General features: G+C 31.7%; 1 protein-coding gene across 1 annotated transcript in view; it reads left to right on the top strand.

The window, feature by feature from the left end:
* Positions 1-11,281: 11,281 nt before the first annotated feature.
* LOC132736433 (glutamate-rich protein 3-like) overlaps positions 11,282-22,881 on the top strand; it is a 72,704-nt gene continuing 61,104 nt past the window's right edge. Inside the window, exons 1-3 of the mRNA XM_060723561.1 lie at positions 11,282-11,436; positions 15,664-15,757; positions 15,953-16,150. Coding sequence (XP_060579544.1) covers positions 11,411-11,436; positions 15,664-15,757; positions 15,953-16,150 — 318 coding nt within the window. The 5' untranslated portion in view covers positions 11,282-11,410. The remainder of the gene's footprint in view (positions 11,437-15,663; positions 15,758-15,952; positions 16,151-22,881) is intronic.

Genomic DNA, 22,881 nt, shown 5'->3' with positions numbered 1-22,881 from the left:
TAGCCAACCAAATTTTTTGCAAAATGACTTCAAAGAGGATTACCCCCCATTTCATTGAAATTTTCTGCTGATCACAGGACTGACATACACTTTTTATAAATGCAAATATCCAAGTCAAAATTATCACAGAGACTCATGAAATATTTCATTTTCTTCAGAAAACATTGTAGTGTTACTTTTTAAATTAGTTTTTATACTTAAAAATACCCCACTTTCATCCAATCGCCTCATGTATAAACTGAATCATACGGTTTTCCCTGCACTTTTTTTCAGGCCAAGTCGCTGGCCGTGTTACAATGCGATACCCTGACCTAAAGGGAATATTAAATGTTTAGTATTCTAAAATCTAATAATAAATGAAGTTGCATATACAATTACAATAATGTGGATGCATTTTCACCACTCTTAAGTCATTTAAAACTTTGAAGTTCCCTTTTTTGTAACAAGCGCCGTTATGCCTCATTCCGGATATTCTGAAAATGAATTTTAGCATGTGATTTTTATACTTAACTCATTATTCTGAAGCCAATTTTGTAACAACTTCCATAAAATCACACAGATAGCAAAACTACACTGTTCTCATTACAGAAGTGCTTCAAAATACTAATTTTGTAACAAAAGGATGCAGCAGGGAGCAATTTTATCACCCCACCCATAACAAAATAAGTGATTTTTCACCCAAATTTCAACATTTTATTACCAATAGACTTCCTGAATGAAGATTTAGCTTAGCAAACATACTTAATAATTACTGTATAATGACCTGATTATGGATAACACATTATTTGTACACACATAGCAACATTTTTGGTGTAACTAGGTATTTCAAAACTGCCCTGCTATATTTTTCTACTCCAAATATTTGCATATATAGTCTTAAAAACAAGCCTAAATGTCAATAAAATGCCAAAATTCTTTATATATTTTTGTCTCTCTCTTACATGGATATAAATAAATGCAATATATGGAAAAACCAAGTTCCTCTGGATTTAACAGCACAGTAAAAGCCTAAAATTTGACTTCTACACCAATTTTTTGGTCATTTTTGCATTCATTTGGAGTCAAATATGACAATTGAAACCTTCTTTCAGGTGTTTTAACATGTAAATCACCTCTTCAGACCAAATTGTACTTGGAATGGACAGTAATGTGCATTTTTTTCTCATTTAGGTAACCAGAAACTAGAATTTATGCACTTATCTAAGTTTCTCAATAAATAAAGGGAGGTAATTCACTGAAGTTGTGCATAATCACACCCTTTTTATACATTTATCTACCAGAATAAGTGCTTTTTCTGTTTATAGACACATCACAGACACTAAAGCTGTGTTATAATTGTGCCCCTGATATGATTTTGAAAAAGTAGATCAACTTTTACTTATCAATAAAACTTTTCTACAAAATAATTCTACCCTTGGCCATTATGATGCACATTCAATTATGCATTAAACAGACATAAAGTCTAAAAACTATGGCATTATACAATTGTGAGTGTGTAAATATGTATTACCAAATAGAAAACAATAAATTCTTATCACTATTTTGCATCTTAACCACATAATAAGGAGGCTATTCAGAGGCAACCTAACTGAATTATGCTACATTTTTTCAATGGATTTCAATTTCTAAGTATGTGTTGATATTCATGCCCTGAAACCAAGTAAATTTTATGACAGAAGCCTTAAAATGCTATTTTATTTGAAGCTTTAATGCTATCTATGCCTGGAAGTGAAACACAAAACATTCTTATATAGGAAAACAGACAAAGAAGCAATTATTTGTGACATTCTATTTTAAATATTTGAGCAAAATGGTAAAAATTAGTGCCGAGCGAAGAAATTTCCGCCCCTAAATAAAGTCGAAAAGTTAATCGAAACAGCACCCTAAACTTTTTTAATTATTATATATCAGTTTTGAACCTGACAAAATGCATTTGTAATGATATACCTGCAACACCCATCAAAAGTGGCCAATGTGCTTACATCAAGTCCTGTCAAGTTATACATGAAGTCTTCAAACCTGGCATGTGTGTAGCCAATGTACAGCATTTCTTTGAAATCTGAAAAAATATTTTTAATGACCAAGGTCTACATTATTCATCATCAACATGTCACCAATTGATTATCACTCAAATTCACTGTTCAAAGAAAATATAAACCATTATTAACTCTTATGTAACACTAATACTCTTGTTCATATGTAAACAATGCTTGTAGATTGACCCCTTTGACACATTATCTGCTGTAAACACCAACAGTTGCACTGAAATAATGAAATTTCATACCTAGACAGGCTGTATACATCCATTCTTCCAAAATATCAGCTTTTCATGGTGTAATCAATGAAGACAAAGTACTACTGTGAATTATGACAGTTCCAATTTCCCTCTCTTTAGGTCAGACACTCACATTGATATTTCCATAGACTTACATTATAAGAAATGGTCCCTTATCCCACCTTAGAATTCAGTTTTCATGCTTAAGAGGTATTTTTTCTAGCAGAATGAAATGCGTGACACATAAAAATGTTCCTGTTATATAGGGGTAGCCAACCAAATTTTTTGCAAAATGACTTCAAAGAGGATTACCCCCCATTTCATTGAAATTTTCTGCTGATCACAGGACTGACATACACTTTTTATAAATGCAAATATCCAAGTCAAAATTATCACAGAGACTCATGAAATATTTCTTTTCTTCAGAAAACATTGTAGTGTTACTTTTTAAATTAGTTTTTATACTTAAAAAACCCCACTTTCATCCAATCGCCTCATGTATAAACTGAATCATACGGTTTTCCCTGCACTTTTTTTCAGCCAATCGCTGGCCGTGTTACAATGCGATACCCTGACCTGCATGGGTATAGTACTAGCGAAATATTAACTAATAAATCAAGTCATTTCTTAATACATATACAACTAACATGCCAAATTATTAGTTGTTTTGGTACATTAGCCAGAATTATGTCAAAGTTATCTAATAAATAATGTTATTCTTAATGTTTAAATATATCTCTTACTCAAATGCGCTCGAATATTATGTTGAATAAAGTATACATATGATTTACATGCTCCGATATGCTTTATAATAATAAATAAATGATAACATGCAAATAGAGGATGGTCACTCTGAAACTGATGTTTAAAGAACGTTGCAAAACGGAAACAATTAAAATGTTGCAGACTCGGTTTGAATAAGCCTTTTAATTATCAATTGACTGTACTGGAAAGTGCAAGCTACCGTCCAAGCCCCAGCAGAAGTTAACATTTAACATTAAATCGTAAAATTTTGAATATGGAAACATCCGTAGATATGTTCATCCGGCGGTTTTCATGGAACCTTCAATGTGTTCCATGAAAAGCGGAGTATAGTCCGCCAGTACAAGAAACGAAAAAAAAAAACAAATAAACAATGAGCGATACTAAATAAAATGGAATTTTGAAATGGGGTTGTATATTACAGACAAGCTGTCAAAAGTCAAATTTGATAAAGTAGGCAACATATTCTTAGGGTGAAAGTAAGGACTTTAATTATACTAGCTAGAACCACCCAACTAGAAAAAGCCAAATAGAAATAGTAAAAGTACCACAAACACAACAATTATATCGTGTCTTCAAGCACACGGAAATATAAAATGGCGTATTGTATATACTGGGCGACTTATATATCAAACTTCGAGAAATATACCCGACTTAAGTTGTCAACATGATTACATACATAAAAGAAAAGCCCAAACCTTTCGAAAGCTAATATTTGAAAATACCTTTAATGTGTTATGTTCAGAAAGATGGCAATGACGGAGTGCCACATGGAAAGAATCAAGTGTCAGATGGCTATACCACGTGTTTTGACCTGTAAGCAGGTCACCGTCTGTTCATGGATTGCACTGTTCACTATTTAGTCAATACAGGTTTTGATTGTTTCTCTAAAATAATTTTTAAAACGGTTTTGTTCTAATTAAAAAAAAACTATGATCAAGTCAATTTAAGATATGTAGCGATTTCTAGCTGAAATACAGAATTCTTTATTTTATCCATATATCACTAGGATTGCTAACATTGGAACGGACTTTACTCATGCATTGCGTCCATATATTTCCTGACTTCCAGAACCCGTCGAACATCGAGGAAAAACTCGAGATTTTTTTACTCTATTCAGAACTTTCTCAGCATTGATTTAAATGCACGAGAAAATCAAATCAACATGAATTAGCATAACAATAATGAATATACATTATTTAACAAATTTAATTTTTCATTAATTTAAAGGCCCATTATACACCAGAAATGTTTTTCATTTCATTCCTCCAAAAAAAATTGTTTTTGTTGTTTTCTAGAGTTTCCAAAAGGTTACCAATTGGCCATTGGCCAATTTCGTCAACTATCTTCATGTATTTTGTGCATCTGTCGCATGTTGGCAATGAGTAGAGATCTAAAGTAGTTGGAAATTGTTTACATTTTACTACTTTAATTACAAACAATTTTACATTAAGCGCTACTTATTAAATAATAAACATCTAACATGTTTTTTTTACTATTATTTAAACATTATAAAGTTCATGTTTGCTCTTTCTAATAGGAAAAAATATTCTTTTCTAAGGTAAAGTAGTTATCTTCCTCTAATTAGTTAAAAATAATAGACGTATTTTTACGCTTAATGGGCCTTTAATCATGTTCTTTTATTCAACCGTTTCAAATTTTGAATAGAAATTTGCGACTGGTACAGAACACTGTCTCTGTCCATGTAACGCCCATGATATATTTTGCATTGTTCCGTCAATATGTCAGGGGATTATTTCGACACGCGCAGTTTCCGCATCATTTATTGGTCAAAGTTACCGTTCACGTTCCTGGAAACGGCGTTATCATATCGGAGTTTAACAATCATATGTTTTACTGGAAACCAACAGGTTTCTTCCTAACCTTGGCACATTTCGGTGAACCATATTAATTTGGTCCCCGATGTTTTTAATGTCTCGTCTAATATTATTTCTGCACCTGCGCATTTTGGTATTGTACGGACCAACTTTTATTGAATTTCTATAACAGTGTGGCAATACCACGTGACATTGACGTCATTTTTGGCATCATTTCCAAGACAAATATTGCTCGATTCAGAAAAGAAAATAGCCGTAAATATTTTATTTCTGTATCAATATCTTTGGGATATGCACCAGTCTACGGGGAAAATTATAAGCTTTCCACAGAATATTGGATCTTCGTCAGTTTATAAGCCGTTTTATCAAACACTTTGCATAACCTTGGAAGTTGCTTGTATTAGAGCGGGCTTCAGTTGCAAGCTATTTCGTTTTCTGGCGTTATTTGGTCCACGCCATGATAAATAGGTCAGGTTTACATCAACCGGGTGTACAGACAGCAAAATCCTACCTTAATATGTTTATATGTTTATTATTTATGGCGTAAATCTTGCCATTTTCTTCAATTGTCAATTCTGGCACCAGTTCCAAGTCGAAAAAAAGGACTTCAGTTTAAAGCAGATTTATGAATCTGTTGCAAATGCGAAGCAACATGCCTACCGTTCTCTCTCTATAATTATGTTAACCATAAAAACATTTGTTATTTACTGTACGATTTACATAAACACAAATGAATATTTAAATGATTTTTACTTGCTGCGCTATAAGTGATTTTAAAAGTCGTAAAATTGTTGTCTGTGCATGTGTAATTGTAAAGAAATTGATTTGCTCTTTATCATTGTTCTTTCACGGTAATGATTATGAAAAGAAATGTGTCATGTAGCAATACTTAACGTATTCAAAAAAGAGAGAAAACAGAAACCCAAAACGGCAAAATTGACTTAGCTAGAATGTCCAATGAACGTGCACATTCAGGATCACTTCCATTTTATGCTGTAAAGCGTTATGCCTCAACGCTGCAATTTCAAAGTCAAAGGGTAGATCTATTCTTTTGTAAAGAGTTAATTATACGTACAACCATAATGTTATAAACCTGTAGCAATGTTTAAGTATAATAGATTCAGCTTTTTAATACAGTGGCACTCGTTGATAAAAAATATTTTACATCCTGTTTTCATACCCACGGTAACCGTTTTTCGTGAACTGGATATACCTTCGTTCACTTAAGACACTAAACACTATTTATTTTTATTATTGCATTTATTTCTGTTGATAAACTACATATCTGACAAATTTAGTTAATTATATCAGTCAATCGAGCTTACCAATACACATTGTAAAGAGAGGAAGGGAACGGAATATAAATTTATGGTTTGAAAACATTTAAATCGAGTAGAATTTTTAACAATAATGTCTCTTCCAACTGAAATAAAAACGATAGGGCTATTTGGACTATTTCTTATCGATGTGGTCATTGGATGTAAATGCATGGATTATTGCACGCGGAATGACCTGCAGATGTCCTTAACAGGATTTTTTGTTGCATTTTAAGATTTAAAGAAGGGACCACATATTAAAACTTAAACATGATAAACATAATGCATATGCCAAATAAATGAATTATCTGATATGTGAATAAAGAAGTAATTTGACAGTTGAAGAATAAAATTGAATATACTCTTCAAATGTAATCGTAATTTTACTAAGCTTATGTTATCTATCAATAATTCAATGGACGCATCAGTGTCATATATGGACCTCAGTCGTGTTGCTATTACATATATGTTAATGTAAATATTTATATAATTATTGATAATCATTGTTATTTCCGACTTTTAGAATGTTTTGTTTCAAATAATTTGACTGTGATCGATGGCTGTTGGTTTGTAAAATCATTTATCTGTTTACTATTTTCTACTTTGTTTACACCACATGGCGTCCATTCTCGTTTTTTTTATTGGCGACTCATGGCTATTTTGGGCCTTTTTGATAAATAGAGAATCATAAGTAACGCAACTAAGTAACAATACTATCAGGTTTACACGCAAAGTTCCAAGTTATATGTAATGCTATTTAAAATTGTTCTACACAAAGAACAAAATCTGACTGATGATGAATATGCTTATAGTTAAATTAGCATAAAATGTAAACGTCATGTTAATGCGCGAGACAATTAGATTCAGGACTTTAATTTTAAATTGTGATTTTGTTTATCAAACTTTATAGAAATTTATTACACGGCAATTCCAGAAAAATATATACCTTTTCAAAGTCTCTCTTTTGAGGACAGAAGAACTATTCGTCACCTTCACGAGTGTCAGTGTTTGTCAGTTACTCTTCTACAAAAATAGACTGAAAACATTACCTTAAGCCTTTTTACAACACTCGCGTTATAGTGTAACCCTTTCAGTAGCATTATTTTATTTTAACTCTTTCTCTCACATGAGGCAACATTTTATTTCTTTCAATTTCGCCATTGTGAAAATAGAATAAATCACATTTTACTACATAGGATAAGATGAGCAATACTTTAAACATCTTCAAAACGAAACCAAACTATTATTTTTCGGTTTGCACTATTGCGATAACAAGTAAGTGTTATTGTTTTATGGAACAATCAGTTTTTTTTTTTTCACAAATCTCTTTGTGTAAGATCAACAATGAAAAAACAGGAAATTGTAGAAAGAAAACGGAAGTCATGTTGCTTCGCATTTGCAACAGATTCTAAAATCTGCTTTTAAACTGTAGCCCTTTTTTCGACTTGGAACTGGTTGCCAGAATTGAAAATTGAAGAAAATGGCAAGATTTACGCCATAAAATAATAAACTATAAACATATTAAGGTGGATTTTGCTGTCTGTACCCCCGGTTGATGTAAACCTGACCTATTAATCATGGCGTAGACCAAATAACGGCCAGAAAACGAAATAGCTTGCAACCGAAGCCCGCTCTAATACAAGCAACTTCCAAGGTTATGCAAAGTGTTTGATAAAACGGCTTATAAACTGACGAAGATCTAATATTCTGTGGAAAGCTTATAATTTTCCCCGTAGACTGGTGCATATCCCAAAGATATTGGTACAGAAATAAAATATTTACGGCTATTTTCTTTTCCGAATCGAGCAATATTTGTCTTGGAAATGATGCCAAAAATGACGTAAATGTCACGTGGTATGGCCACACTGTATAACAGAGGAATAATTTATTTTAGAGTTATTCTGGCTCACATTGATTTAACACAAATGAGGCGGGAGTATATGACAAGGTATCTGGTCTGTATGAATGTGAAGTAACTCAGGGGTCAGGATTCTTTTTGTCATATATGATGTACTAAATTTAGACCTACTCAAAACTTGAATTTTCATTCTTAACATAAAACAAAAATGCCGCTAAGTCACACGTGCATGTTATTAAGAAATGCGTAATGGTATAATATAACATAGAAAACAAGGGAATCTATGTAACACATCTCTATTAGATTGAAAAGAATTTGTATTGTGCACGAGTTATCTAGGTATGCGTCTTAAATTTCAAACTAGTATAAAGTTGACACGGGACAGCTTTATTCAAAAAGGTGTCTTGTAATTTATTTTGTAACACTGTATTCACGGTGCGTAATCGTTTCGGGCTGATTTGGAATATTTCCCCGATTCTGAACTGATTTGGACTTATGGCGCCGGTTGATTAAGATAAAATGGATATTAGTACATGTATTTAGTTACCCAAACAAATTCAACGCTTTCAGTGCTTTGATTGGAAAAAAAATGCCTAACATTACCTGGCACGCAATAGGGAGTGCAGCTTCACATCCATGCATAGTTTGTACATTCTTTTATTCAAATAAGATATATTCAGTTTAAATTTCATAAATTCAAAAACTTTCTGCGATAATAATAATTTCGATGGATGAAATTAACAGAAGTTGGTTACCGTTTTAGTCATAACCGGACAAGCAGAGCTACGATAAAATTTATTATAAAATTTCATATGTAGTTGCGTGTATTTTAATGCTTTAATTCTTGCTTCGACAAGAAAATTATTGATTTGTAAATAATTTAAATGAATACTGTAGATATTCAATTTTGTTTCTTGGCCAAGAGAAAATATTCGAATTTGATTCGCGCACCTGCCGTGACGACATTGTTTGATCACGTGACGCACCCAGACAACGAAGCTGTGTAGAAGACAAATAATTCGTTGTGTTTTGGTGCAATTACCAGGAAATTGACCTAATTATCACTCTGAAGCATGGAATAACAACACTTTTTATCTTTAACTGTTTACTTCGGAAAGTTTAGTGTGTTGAAGGTTGAAAGGAAAGTTAGGCAGGATGAGCCACGTACACGAGGGGTAAGATGGACTAATTAAAAATCAATTAGATCTAATTAAACAACTAATTGTTTTCTTTTTGATGATAAAAAAACCCATTAAAGTACATTACTTTAGTCTTACTTTATATAAACACATGTTACTTGTTTATGTCAATTTGCATGAGCGCTTGTGTTTTGTCAATGCAAGCTGCATTAAGATTTGACATAGGCCTACTCTTCTTTCTAAGTTAATTAATTAATATGAAATTAGGCAAAGCCTATGAACGGGGAAGCAGGTTAAAAAATCAGTTTATTTTATTTATTTATTCATTTTAAAGATGTCATTTGGTTTTACATGCACCGCTTCCTTTTTCACTTGGAACACTCAACAATTATAATTAATCCAAAAAGTTGTGATTGTTCCGTTATAGGGATACCCCGCCTATTATCATTTAGTTACACTGAAAGTGGCGGCACTCTACTAGAAATGACACTGAAAGTTTGATTGATAGGTATAGAATTCTATATATTCTTTAATTGTTTTTTTTTTGTTTGATTTCCTTTTAAATATATGCATACACATGTAGTCTATTTATACGGCCAAGCCAAAGCCTCAGGCCCACTTCGGAGTCCCTGCCTTTGACTTCCCTGTAAAAATATGGACTTCTTTCAGACCAGTAGACAGTGCCTTGCCCTCATTTGGCATCATACCAACTGGTGCAGACCCGGACCCATTCCAAAAAAAATCCCTGCTGTGTGATACTGTGACAAGAAATTAATTATACATTATTAAACTTGACAGTCAGTCATCTCTAGAGCCAGTGACTGATAAATTAAATGATCTTTTATCATCAGAAATTACTAGCTCATTGTTTGAGAAAACACTGTATAGTGTAATTGTTTAGAAATACATCAAAATTCTTACCTACCTTTCCTCTTTTCCCAGAGCCTAGAAAATAAGCTTATTTAATTATTTCAAACCATTTTAGCTTCACTCCAGAAATATACCTTAATTACATGTTACATGTAATCTTAATTACAGATTTTGTTAACATTTATTCGGTGTTGACGTGTGGTTTCTTTGAATTCTTCGTTTTTATCCAGTTAATTACAGATTGTTAACAAGATTTTAGTTGGTGCTGTCAAAAGTTATTTTAAACCTTTCTCTATAGTAACTCAATCCATAGGTACCTGGCTTTTGATAGGCAACATCATACCACAGGTGTATATAACTGATTAGTTAGTGATTTTTCACCTCATATAACAGAAGCCTATACAAGGCCTCTTCTCAAACAAAGTTTTCCGAAATTTATCATCATCAGTTTTCCCAAACATCTAAGCAGGGATTTTTTTTGGCTTGTTTTAAAGCTGATATTTGGTCATATTCCCAATTGAAAATAGTATATTATTTTCCCAATCTACAGAAAAAAATTCCCAATTGAAAGTTACAAATAAAAATTTTGAGTAAAAAAACTCTAAAATCTTTGAAAATAACTACTTCTTCACAGTGTTATAGTGCTTAAATTTTTGAAGATGCCATATCCTAGACAGTGCTGTTTGCATTAATTTAATCACTGCAAATTTTGATCATGCATTTTTTCCCAATTTTTAACAAAATATTGCTGAAATTCCCAGTTCCATGGGTATGGGTCAAGTTCACAAAATCCTGGGAAAAAACTCTGACCAGCTTTTTTAATTCCCAAATTCGCAATTTTAGAGATAATATTTTCCAAAACTCGAGAGACTAAGGCCTCTTCCCAATTAAATGAGAGAGAGAGAAAAAACACACTGCTTATATCAAATAATCTGAGGGTTTCTGCCTTGTTTTAGGCACCATATCATACTCTGAGACACACCTGTCAGCGTTGTCTGAGAGTGACTAGATAAGTGATTATCAAAGTATCAGTGTTTTGCCTTTCATGTTAGGAAACAGTTGACACATTGACTGTGTTATTTTCCACTGTTATTAATATAATCAAAATAGAAACCATTAGGCTGTGAAGAATATTGATTCTTACTTGACTTCATTATTGGAGAGAACTCGTGACAATTTTCTACTTCAGTTTTGTAATTAGTTAGAGTATATATCAGACAGTATGATCACAGGTGAATGGTGATAACTATGTAGCATTATAATTATGTTAACAGACAGTTCTGAGAGAGTTTGACAGTGTCATCAAACTTTGTTTTTTATTCATTATTTAAAAATAAAGATCTGTCAAAAGAATGTCACGTGATAAGTTTAACAACAGGTAATCATTTTATTTTACTGCTATATTTAGCTATTTTATTTTTAATCTAGATTATGTTATTTTTTTCATTATTGTATTTTCGTTGGTTCTTAAATTCATGGATAAATTGTCTTCATGTGCACAAAAAAAATGATTCAAAAATGCAATTTATGTAATGCAAAATTACATCTTGCTGCAAACAAAATGAAATTTTGTTACATGTAGGTCTTTTATTTCTAAGGCCCTGTCCATGAAAACCGAAAAAATTAGTACTCCACAAATAAAATTGATTGCATGTTAATTATTTAAGAAACAGCCAGAATATCTAAAACATTTTTTAAAGACATTAATTTTTTTTGTATTGAAACACAAAATTGTTATATTTGAAAATGAATCTAAAAGTGGTTATTTTGATTTTTTATTTACTTGTATATATTTTTTAAATTTTGTTTCAAAATTAATGTTTTTGTCCTTATACATAGAAAGTCAATTTAGAAAGTATAATTGTTAAAAGTTTCTTGGTGTATTCCTTTAACTGCCACATTAATCCCCTGCCATCACAAACTCAACCAAACGTTTAATGAAATTAAACCCTGTAAATGCTCTCATATTTTTTCTCAAAACCTGTTAATTTTTTTTTTTTACAGTTTTTAAAAAAATTAACTCATTGGCCACAAAGAGATGAAATATATTTTGCTTCTGTTCCTCAGGGCAATTGGGGGGGTGGGGGCAATTGGTATAACTATAGAAAAGAAGACATCTGGTGCCCGGCTTGTTGCAATATGTCAGGCACCAGCAGACACCTGAGAATAGAACCACTGACCTTCCATATAATGCTAGCTGGATAATAGATAAGCTAAGGTGGTCCCTCATATGATAGCTTGCAAGATTAATTTACCATTGAAATTATCTTAAATTTTACTGTGGTTTTATTTTCATGACTATTTTAATGAACAATATGGGAATAATGCCGCCAATATCGAATGGTTGCAGTACATCTGCGGACCAAACATTATATTGTTAGATGCTAGAATTAAGTTTTCAGTGTTGAATCTAAAATATACTAGTGGACATTTTTTAGTTTTAAGCCGGCTGGGCAAGTCTAATTAATTTATGTAAATTTAGCTGTGCATGGATTGTTCGATTTTTGATGATCTGCTGGAAATTATTATAATAAATTTTGTATCATTGACGCTGATCATGCTAAATTTGTAAAATGAACTTGTCTTCCTTTGATTTTGGTGTGGTCCATTGTTAAAATTAGGGATTTTGATATTAAAATGCTAAATGTCAGAGTCACAGCTATAATTGAATCAAAATATGTATTGTTTATTCATACTTAAGTTTTGACATGAAATTGATGTTTTTCATAATAATAAATAAATAAAGATATTTTTGTATACAGTGATTAAAATAGGTATTGCCTTTAGTATTATATTTGTTCATATTGACCTGCGTTGACATATTTGAAGATTCCGCCATATTTACTTTGCTGTTATGATATGTTTGTACGGTTTATTTACCAATCCATACAAACCCTGCCTGAAGCAGACGGGCCGTGTCAACCGTGAATCATGCAGCCGACATATGAAAAATATTGCAACTCGACTTTGTTTATCAAACAATCACTAGGCGACACTGTTACAACATTGTTTATTGATTCATTGGTAATTTCTATTATCTAATATGATTTGATGATCAGCGATACATATATTTTCATGTTGCTGTCTGCCTCTAGTTGATACAAAATAGAAAGATGAATTTTTCATAGCAAACATGAGTTGCCTATATAAAATGTACCTCCTGTGGCAGGCACAGGAATTGTACCGGGTTGGAATCTGTAATTGCATTAAGTGTCATCTGTCCCTATACTGTAGTGTCTGCTGTGATATGACCGGAAACTGTGATATCTACTTAATTTGAAGCACTTTGATATACAAAAAAAACCAACAACATTTTAAAGGCCCATTGTGTTCCAAAAAGGTTTTCATTTTTGGTGTCTTGTCATTTACTTATTAGCCAATTACCTGAGCCATCTTTTGCTTCTATTGTTTGGTTTAGTATTTTTTATGAATGTCAAAATACTACTTTGTTTACATTTTGCTACTTTTATGACAAATAATTTCTGATACACACTTCTTCCTTTAACTCACATTTGCATTTCTAAGGAATACAAAAAATTATTAGTTTCTGAGGCCTAATGTGCCTTTAAGTAGAAATGAACTGTTTCATTTTCAAGACTGGGCAAGTCCGTATAGTCTAATTGTCAGTTTGGGGACATTAAAGTCTCCTTTTAATCCTTTTAATAGGAAAACTGGAATGTCACCTTGTAATTAATTAAGAACATTGTCTATATGGGATAAACTTTATCCAAAAGAGAAAAAAATCTCAAACATTTTGAATAGCAAATTTTTTATTTGTATGTGACAATTAAATTTTTAACATAATCATGAATAAATCTTTTATGATAATTTAACACATAATAGTCAGACGTTATACTGTCATAAAAGCATCATTTTCATAAAATGTCAATATTTGTTGATCTTGTCAAACATTGTTTGAAAACGAATTTTTATGGAAATTATTTGTAAATCTTTGACAAATGTTGACACTGAATGTGAACTTAAGAGTCGCATAGTCATTATAGAACAGGTCTTAGTAACATAGAGTTCCTAGTGGAAGGATACCCATGAAAATAAAATAGTTCCAGTTAAAACAACATAGTATTAGAGAAGTAATGTTGTGAAAAAGAAGAAAAATTTATTTCTTAAAAAAAAAAAGAACAAAATACAAATTTTGATCAGAAGTTGGATTTATTTTCAAACTTAGTTATACATTATACAGATATTTCAGTGGAACAATATGGTGTTTAATTAAAAGAATAAAATTTTAGTGGTTTTATTTTTATTCTCGTTATTTCAATCAAAGTCCAGTGATTTTATCAGTATTTTTTTTTTGTATGTAGGTTTTCCTCGAAGTTTATTATTTTGTGAAGAATAACAGAAATGTTTAGGTTTAGAGTGCCACACACTTAATAATCATGCAGTAATATGTTATTGAATTATGTTGAATGCTTTAAATTGGATGATAACTAGTTGAAAATGATGGAAAATATGCAAAGAGTATTCTAGCATTTTTATTACAATCGTATCTAAGCAACATGTAATAGTATTTATTGAAGAAAAAACTGCCTTATTTAGTATCTCATTCACACAGGCAAATACTAATACTTGTGTCAATTTCTAAAAGCTGTTCAAATGTGATAATTATGTGACAAAAAAAGGAGACCAATTTGGATTTACTTACAAATATATGATATATATTACAAAATAAAATTACTTCACCTTTCTCACACAAAAGTGAATGTGCTTTTTTTTTAATTTGGAGAAAAAAGTTTGAGGAAAATTGCAAAAAAAGGATTTTAAAGGAAAATTGGGAAAGTAAAGATTTTAAAGGAAAATAAAGATTTGTAAAGGAAATTGGGAAAATAAAGATTTTAGAGGAAAATTGGGAAAACATTTGAGCAATGTTAAGAAAGGATAGAAAACTGGATGTGAGAACTGTAAGGTTTAATCCAAGAGTTCAGCATGACCTTGTTAGCCCATGGAGGAAGAAAGATTCACTTGGGTGTGTTTTTTTACTGCTTTCTTTTTTCCCATTTGGGATTTATCATCAATTCTAATGAAATTGGGAAAAAAGTGACACAAGTTAATCTTTTTTATTAAGGAATTTTGAATATAAATAAAATCAAAAGCTAATGATATGAAGGAAATTGAAAAAAAAAAAGTTTGCTAGCATAAATTCTGATTTTAATTCAAAATATTCAAAAAGTAGCATACAATTTATGTAATTTTAATAAGTTTTGAAAAAATTTGCAATAAAAGAGAGACTTCTATTGCCTCCTTATGTAGGGGTTTTCCACTTAAGTCTTTGAAATTATTTCTCTTCAATGGATAGAAAAAAAAACAGATGTGTTTTACAGTACATGCTTCTTTAAGGATTGTCAGGAAAAGTATGAAAATATTTAAAAAAAGAAAAAAAAAGATGAAAAATGTAATAGCTATTCAGCCAATTAGTTTTTTTATTCTTGACAATGTTGTATACATAATTATAACTTTTGCGAGAATTTTGTGTGAATTTGATATAAAACATTGTAATGCCCATTTATTATTATGGAAGTAGATGATAGACTTTGAGTAAGTGATTTACTTAAAATAGCTCATTTATGCTTTTGTTTGTTTGTTTCAGCCCTTTGGCCACCTACAACTCCCTGACCGATCCAAATCTGGCGGGATATTTTGGCAACACAAGAATGCGGCGACATCTAAAGAAATCGGGACTGGTAAGTTGAAGCTACATAATTCATGTTGTCACATAGATGTCACTGTAATGTTATTTATATTAATAATTAATGTAGTTACTTTTTTTCAAAAACCAAAATCATTTCGTAAATTCATAGGACCCCAATATAAAGTTTTTGATTATCCAAAGAAAAGTGCCTTTACAAACCTGCAGTATCTAACATAATTTTCTACAGGTTAGCAGAAGAGGTGAGATAATCTCTGAGAATCAGTATCGTCTCAACATGGCGCGTAGAGAACACAAGAAACACGTCAAAGATCTGCTTGCTCAGGCCATTGTACACAAAACCCTTGATCTTGAACGATACCGTCAGGTCGAGATAAAGAAGAAACTTGAGGAAATATCAAAGATTGAGCTGGTCCGCAGAGTCCGGGTAAGCATTTTTTATTGACATTGTAAATGTGGCGATAGAAAGAATTTGTGATCATTAAACGTTGTTTGGTTAGATTTTGGCGGGAAATGAGGTCAAAAGGACCTTGGCCTTAAAACATCAAAATATAAAAAAGCAGTCGATGAGATGGTATATGTTACGTCTCTCAACTATTGGGTGTTGATATACATGTATTTCGATTGTGTTTATCTTAAAATGTAGTGACCATAGATTTTACACGATTTTGATAAATATAACTTGTAACCCAGGTTTGTTATATTGACCTATTACGATATATACATGTATAAGTATTTGTCATTTTATACTAATTTTGGTACCATTTTAGACAGACACTATAAGACGACCTTATGATCTAGATTATCGTTATGGTCAGGTGAGATCTCCATAGCAACACTCACTGTTTATTTTATTTTTATTGTAGCATAAAATGGGTATTTTTCAAAAGTGATGCGTTGCCATTATAACCAGACTAAAATAAAGAAATCTTTGGAAAATATTTGACTTACTCGGGGCCCCAAACTATGGAATAATATCCTTATTTCGTTAAGTAAATCTGAAACTGTTGGAAAATTGCAAGCATCCAAATTTTACTGATGGATATTAAGATAAAATTGTGCAAGGGCAGGCATATATAGTAGATGCGAAAACTACTTGTACTTACAATTCTGACATTTGGTCAGACAAGGCCTTAAATCTTTCTACCTGAATGTATAGATCGATTTATTTCATCTATATTTATGTACTGATAAAACAAAAAATGTTTTGATTGAGTAAACATGCAAAACATTTGAGGCGTGTCATGACAAAACCAACATAGTGGGTTTGCGACCAGCATGGATCCAGACCAGCCTGCGCATCCGCGCAGTCTGATCAGGATCCATGCTGTTCGCTTACTAACTCTATTACAAGTAGAGAAACTGATAGTGAACAGCATGGATCCTGATCAGACTGCGCGGATGCGCAGGCTGGTCTGGATCCATGCTGGTCGCAAAGCCATTATGTTGGTTTTGTCGTGACACGGCTCATTTAGTGATGCTACCACAGGAAAGTTTATTAAGGCAACATAACAGAACGCCTACACCAATCTGTTATCATTTTATGTACAGGCGATCTTTGACTTATGTTTTGAAAAATACCTATATATTTTTTCATTTGTATTTCATGACATTGCTTGTTTTAAATGCTCATACTTGTACAGTCAAACTTAGCTATTCAGACCAGTATAACTACAAAAGAGGCAAATATAAGTTTAAAATTTTGCATTCTGATTTTTTTTAAAGTTACTTGATTTATTTAATTGTTTGGAACATTGTTGAAAATAAAACTTGAAAGCATACTGACTTATGCTTGCAGTTTTGAGTCAGGCCAGTCTAGTCTCATCAAGGGAGTCTGAACAGTTTACACTGAAAGCTATTCAGTTTTGATATTTTGATACTGAATTCCTATTCACTATGAATGGACCCTTCCAAACCTAGGAACTGTGTCCGAGTGGATAATGTTGCTGACTTTAAATCACATGCCCCTCATGCTGTGTTTTTGAGTGCCGACAGGGATTTTAGATAATCTTTTATTAAGGAAATTTCCACTTAAGCTAATGGAAGGTTAGCGGTTCTACTCAAGCGCCTGATCGTGCCTATAATAATGCGCAAATTGACCTATTCCCGTGTAAATCTCTGTGAGACCTCAACAATGTCAGTGTGACTAAAGGTTCAGCAAAATAAAGAAACAAAGATTCAAATTCAAAGCAGTATAAGTTCAATATACAAATTCAGCAAGTTTAAAGATAACCTTTATTGACTGGTCTTCACAACACAAGTTTGACTGTACAATCATATCTGTAGCTATAGGTCAAATAAAAATGTTGTTGAAGTATCAGTTGCTTTACAATATCTATAAATAATTATGATGGGTTTTGTTTCAACTTTCCAAAGGTTTTTATGGTCACAATTTGATATTACATTTATTTATTGTCATCACAGTGATTTATGAAGCATGATATGTGTTTGTAAAATGTCTGTATTGTATAGGTGTTACAGTATAATACTGTAATGTATGTTACATTGTAATATAATGATATACTGTCATGTCTGTTACATTTTAATATTTGTAACAGGGAACTTTGTGTTGCAATGTAATGTATATTACAATGTAATGTATGTTACAATGTAATGTATGTTACAATGTAATGTATGTTACACTGTTATGTATGTTACACTGTTATGTATGTTACAATGTAATGTATGTTACACTGTTACAAATGTTACAATGAAACGTATATAACATTGTTACGATGTGATGTATGCTACAATGTTATGTATGTTACAATTTAATGTATGTTACACTGTAATTTAATTTATACTGTCATGTATGAATTGTAGTCATCTATGTTACACTGTCATGTATGTTACACTTTAATTGATCTACACCATCATGTATGAATATTAGTTATGCATGAGGAATACAAATATAAGTTTAATATATATTTGACACATTTACAGGTTATTGCCATATATTTTAAGTCTGATTTCGTAAAAATTGTCCTGTATTGTATCTGGAACATAATACGGTCTTGTTGTAAAGTAATCAGTGCTTCTGGATGAAACAATTTTGTCTCAGGTTGGATCAGCATAGTAGGAAGATATATGAGTGAGAGATTGTAATAGAAATTTGGCTGCCATGGCAACATTGTATTTTATCTCGATTTAATTTTCTTTCCTTTAGGATTTGTTACAGGTATACAAACATGGAAACACTGGGATTTTTATCATATAATACAAGAAGGCAGAGATGAGGTTATTAGAGGAGAAGTTACATGTAGGAATAATGATTGGTTTTTTTTCTTATTAATTTCAGGAGAAAGACACCATCATATTCAGACTTTTTATTTAACAAATTTAAAGTTCTTTACAGGATTAACCAAAATAAATGAATATATAAATTAAAATATTTGTATTTTGGTTAACATTTTACAATATGGTCGTATTTCATCTTACAGTATACATGTATGTGCATGTATGACAACTATAAGGATTTCATTAAATTGTACATTGTTGTAAAGAGTTTCAAAACTTCAGAGTAAAAATGTAGCCTCTTTATGACTAAATGATAAATTTAGAATTATAAAACAAAGATCTTAATAATTTTGAAAATATTGTAGTTCAGATTTGAAACAGTAAGCACTGGAAAATGGTCTAGAAGCAGCATTTTTAAAAACTATTGTTTGCATAGATTAACATGATCTCCATGAAATTCAGACCAATATTAAATGTTATCCAGAACTAGCAAATACAATGTTTTTCAAAGCTAATCCCCCAGTACAAACAATTTTTTACAGTTATAGCTTTAAGGTGCACTTACTGTCACAATAGATTGCTCATTTTTGAGGCTGTAACTGTAAAAGTTTGCATGTACCCCTGAATTAGCTGGGAAAACCCCAAAATATTTTTAATTCTGGAGTAAGTCTCATAAATTGTTGTCTCAGCTAAAATTTAGTTTATTAACTTACCTTAAACCCTTATTTGGATTTGTATAATGGTTTTGCCCTGCTTTGAATATTCCTTATGAAGTTTAAGTGTTTTAAAGTATCAGAATATAAAAAATGAGCTACCGACAATATAGACCCTACATACAGTTAGAATACAGTGATCATTACCTTAGTGCAGTGACATCTTTAACCTGTTATAATGTTATTGCACTAAGGTGATGAAATGAGGTGGCAAAGGTTAGACACTTTAGTTCCTCCAGATTAAAGAAGCATGGCTCCAGATTCATGCTAAATATCAGTAGGAATATGATGATAAATACTACAAAGTCAGTCATTTTTTAAGTCATGAAGACATGTAAACTATTTCTTAAATTTTGAATATTTTTACTTTTCATAAAATCTTAAAGTGTTTTACTCAAGTTTTATTTTCTTGAAATATTTTGGCTCATCTGGAGGCATGCAGCTTTAAGGGTTAAAGATAAGTTGTTTTTTGAAACAAACTATATTTTATGGTACTGAAATGCGCAATACAGAAATAGAATATATCTTTGTTTGCGGCTGAGGCAACAATAAATATTTTTCAAAGTACTTCTTTGTTTTAATAATGATTTTATTGTTAGTTGGACCGTAAGAAGAAACAGGACGAATGTTTGATGCCACTCCTTTCGCCAAAACCACCAAAGAGAAAACCTATAAATAGATCTGTGGTGCCGCGTAAGACCTCGCAAAATCTTATAGACATGGAACGATCAGAAATGAAAGATAATTTACGTCCGTCATCGGTCATGCGAGATACGGTTGGTCATGACACACAGTATTGCCTGGTCTTGTTTCCCTGCATGCTGAAATAATAACACATGCTGTATTTTGATTGGTTGTTACTGATCATGTGACTTGTTATTTTGTATTTTGATTGGTTTGTCTTGAACAATAATTAAAGCTTGCATGCCTGCTGCCTAACAATAATAACTTTGAGATTATATTTCAATTTTTGAAAATAAGTATTCCACTTTTCAAGATAGAATAATGTTTGCTAAGAAAAGAGATTTATAGGGCTGTTCCAGTGTGAAAGGGTATTAGTGGAAATCTTTGATAAATTGAAAGAAAAGTGTCCTAAAGAGCATAAAAAAGTCCTTAAATTAAATAATGGTGTACTAGAGTTAAAAAAGTGTTGTTCTATAATGAAAATCATTGTAAAAACACTGGAAAGAGTTAAGTCATTTTTTGTTCAAGCCATGCTATTCTGTTTATTGATTAATTCTGTTGTAAACAAAGGTAAATTGGTATTGTTTTCATCAATTATTCACAAAGGAATGTATTAAATCAGTAATGTTGATGGAAATGTTTCTAGTACATAGACCATAAGTAGTTTATTAAAACTTAAATTGTTATACATGTCTACATAAGTTAGCCTTGGTTCCTTCCGTATTTAGAAGTTTTAAGGTACAATGACAAGATTTAGTTTCCTAATGAATTGTTAAAATTTAACGACATTTAAGTTAATTTGTTGTTAAAGTGAACAAAAGTTTTAGACTCAACTTAGGTAGTTTAATTTCAGCTCAATTAAGAAGAAACAATTTGAGGTCATTTGAAGTTTTCTTTCTGGTGCTTCATAATTCTTACTGGTGTCATAGGCTAAAACATGGTCAACACATCCAGAAGGGCTTAAACCCATTCTTTGTCCATTCAGATGCCAGTGATTATCTATTCTGAAAGAGCTCCCAACACTGAGCTTGCCAGTCTCAGGCTCAAAATCCTAAAAACATAAAATTTGAAAGTCTTACATAGATCAACTTTTATATTCAGTATGATTTTCAAGCCTGATGTAAATGTAAAGACCCTAGATAAAAAATAACAATGATGATTCTAGTAAAACAGAGTGAAGGAATGATCGGAAATTTTGCACACAAGTAACTGGTATACACCTACATCAAATGGTTTTTAAAAAATTAAGAAATAAATTTCCAAAAGTTTTTATCATGTCATGTCTTTAATCTTGAAACGCAACGGCTCGGGTGATATAAAATCTTAACAGGTAATATATCCACATATATCACTCCAAAACCAAAATAATAATTTTATTACCCTTCCCGTGCCGAGTTAAGACGATTTTAAAATAAATAATTGCTACTTCAAATGAAACGTCGAAATAAGATTCCCTTTAGGATACCCCTTCACCATAACATGACGTCACAAATACATGACGTATTATCTTTCGAACATAACGGATGTAAACAAGAGAAAAGGAGTAGTATGTTGAACGCACTTTTTTGGAATTAATATCAAGCTTTCACAAGGTCATATTTGTTTCCTATACTGACGAGAATATGTATCATTACTCTATTTTTGTAAATATTTATCACTTGACAGTTTAAAATTGCTTGTAAATTGGAATTTATATCGCGTAAAAATCAAACCGTACGCGCATCGCACGGCGCATGTTGTTTACAACGTGGGGTACCCATCGGGGAAATTTAGTGTGTATATTACCCGTCTGGCTCGGTTATATCAATTTCTTTCGGGTGATCAATATCCAATCAAAAAGGCGGAAAAAATCTGGAATGGTAATAATATATGTTATTTTGGTTTTGGAGTGATATATGTGGATATATTACCTGTTAAGATTTTATATCACCCGAGCCGTTAGGCGAGGGTGATATTTTATCTTGGCAGGTAATATATCCACATATATCACTCCAAAACCAAAATAATAATTTTATTACCCTTCCAGTGCCGAGTTAAGACGATTTTAAAATAAATAATTGCTACTTCAAATGAAACGTCGGAATAAGATTCCCTTTAGGATACCCCTTCACCATAACATGACGTCACAAATACATGACGTATTATCTTTCGAACATAACGGATGTAAACAAGAGAAAAGGAGTAGTATGTTGAACGCACTTTTTTGGAATTAATATCAAGCTTTCACAAGGTCATATTTGTTTCCTATACTGACGAGAATATGTATCATTACTCTATTTTTGTAAATATTTATCATTTGACAGTTTAAAATTGCTTGTAAATTGGAATTTATATCGCGTAAAATCAAACCGTACGCGCATCGCACGGCGCATGTTGTTTACAACGTGGGGTACCCATCGGGGAAATTTAATGTGTATATTACCCGTCTGGCTCGGTAATATCAATTTCTTTCGGGTGATCAACATCCAATCAAAAAGGCGGAAAAAATCTGGAAGGGTAATAAAATATACAATCAAACAGTTAA

The sequence above is a fragment of the Ruditapes philippinarum genome, unplaced genomic scaffold (assembly GCF_026571515.1).
Source record: "Ruditapes philippinarum isolate M1 unplaced genomic scaffold, ASM2657151v2 ctg2383_1_1_1_1, whole genome shotgun sequence".
NCBI classification, from domain to species: domain Eukaryota; kingdom Metazoa; phylum Mollusca; class Bivalvia; order Venerida; family Veneridae; genus Ruditapes; species Ruditapes philippinarum.
Note: the sequence above shows the minus strand (reverse complement) of the source record. Positions and strands in the feature narration are given on the sequence as shown.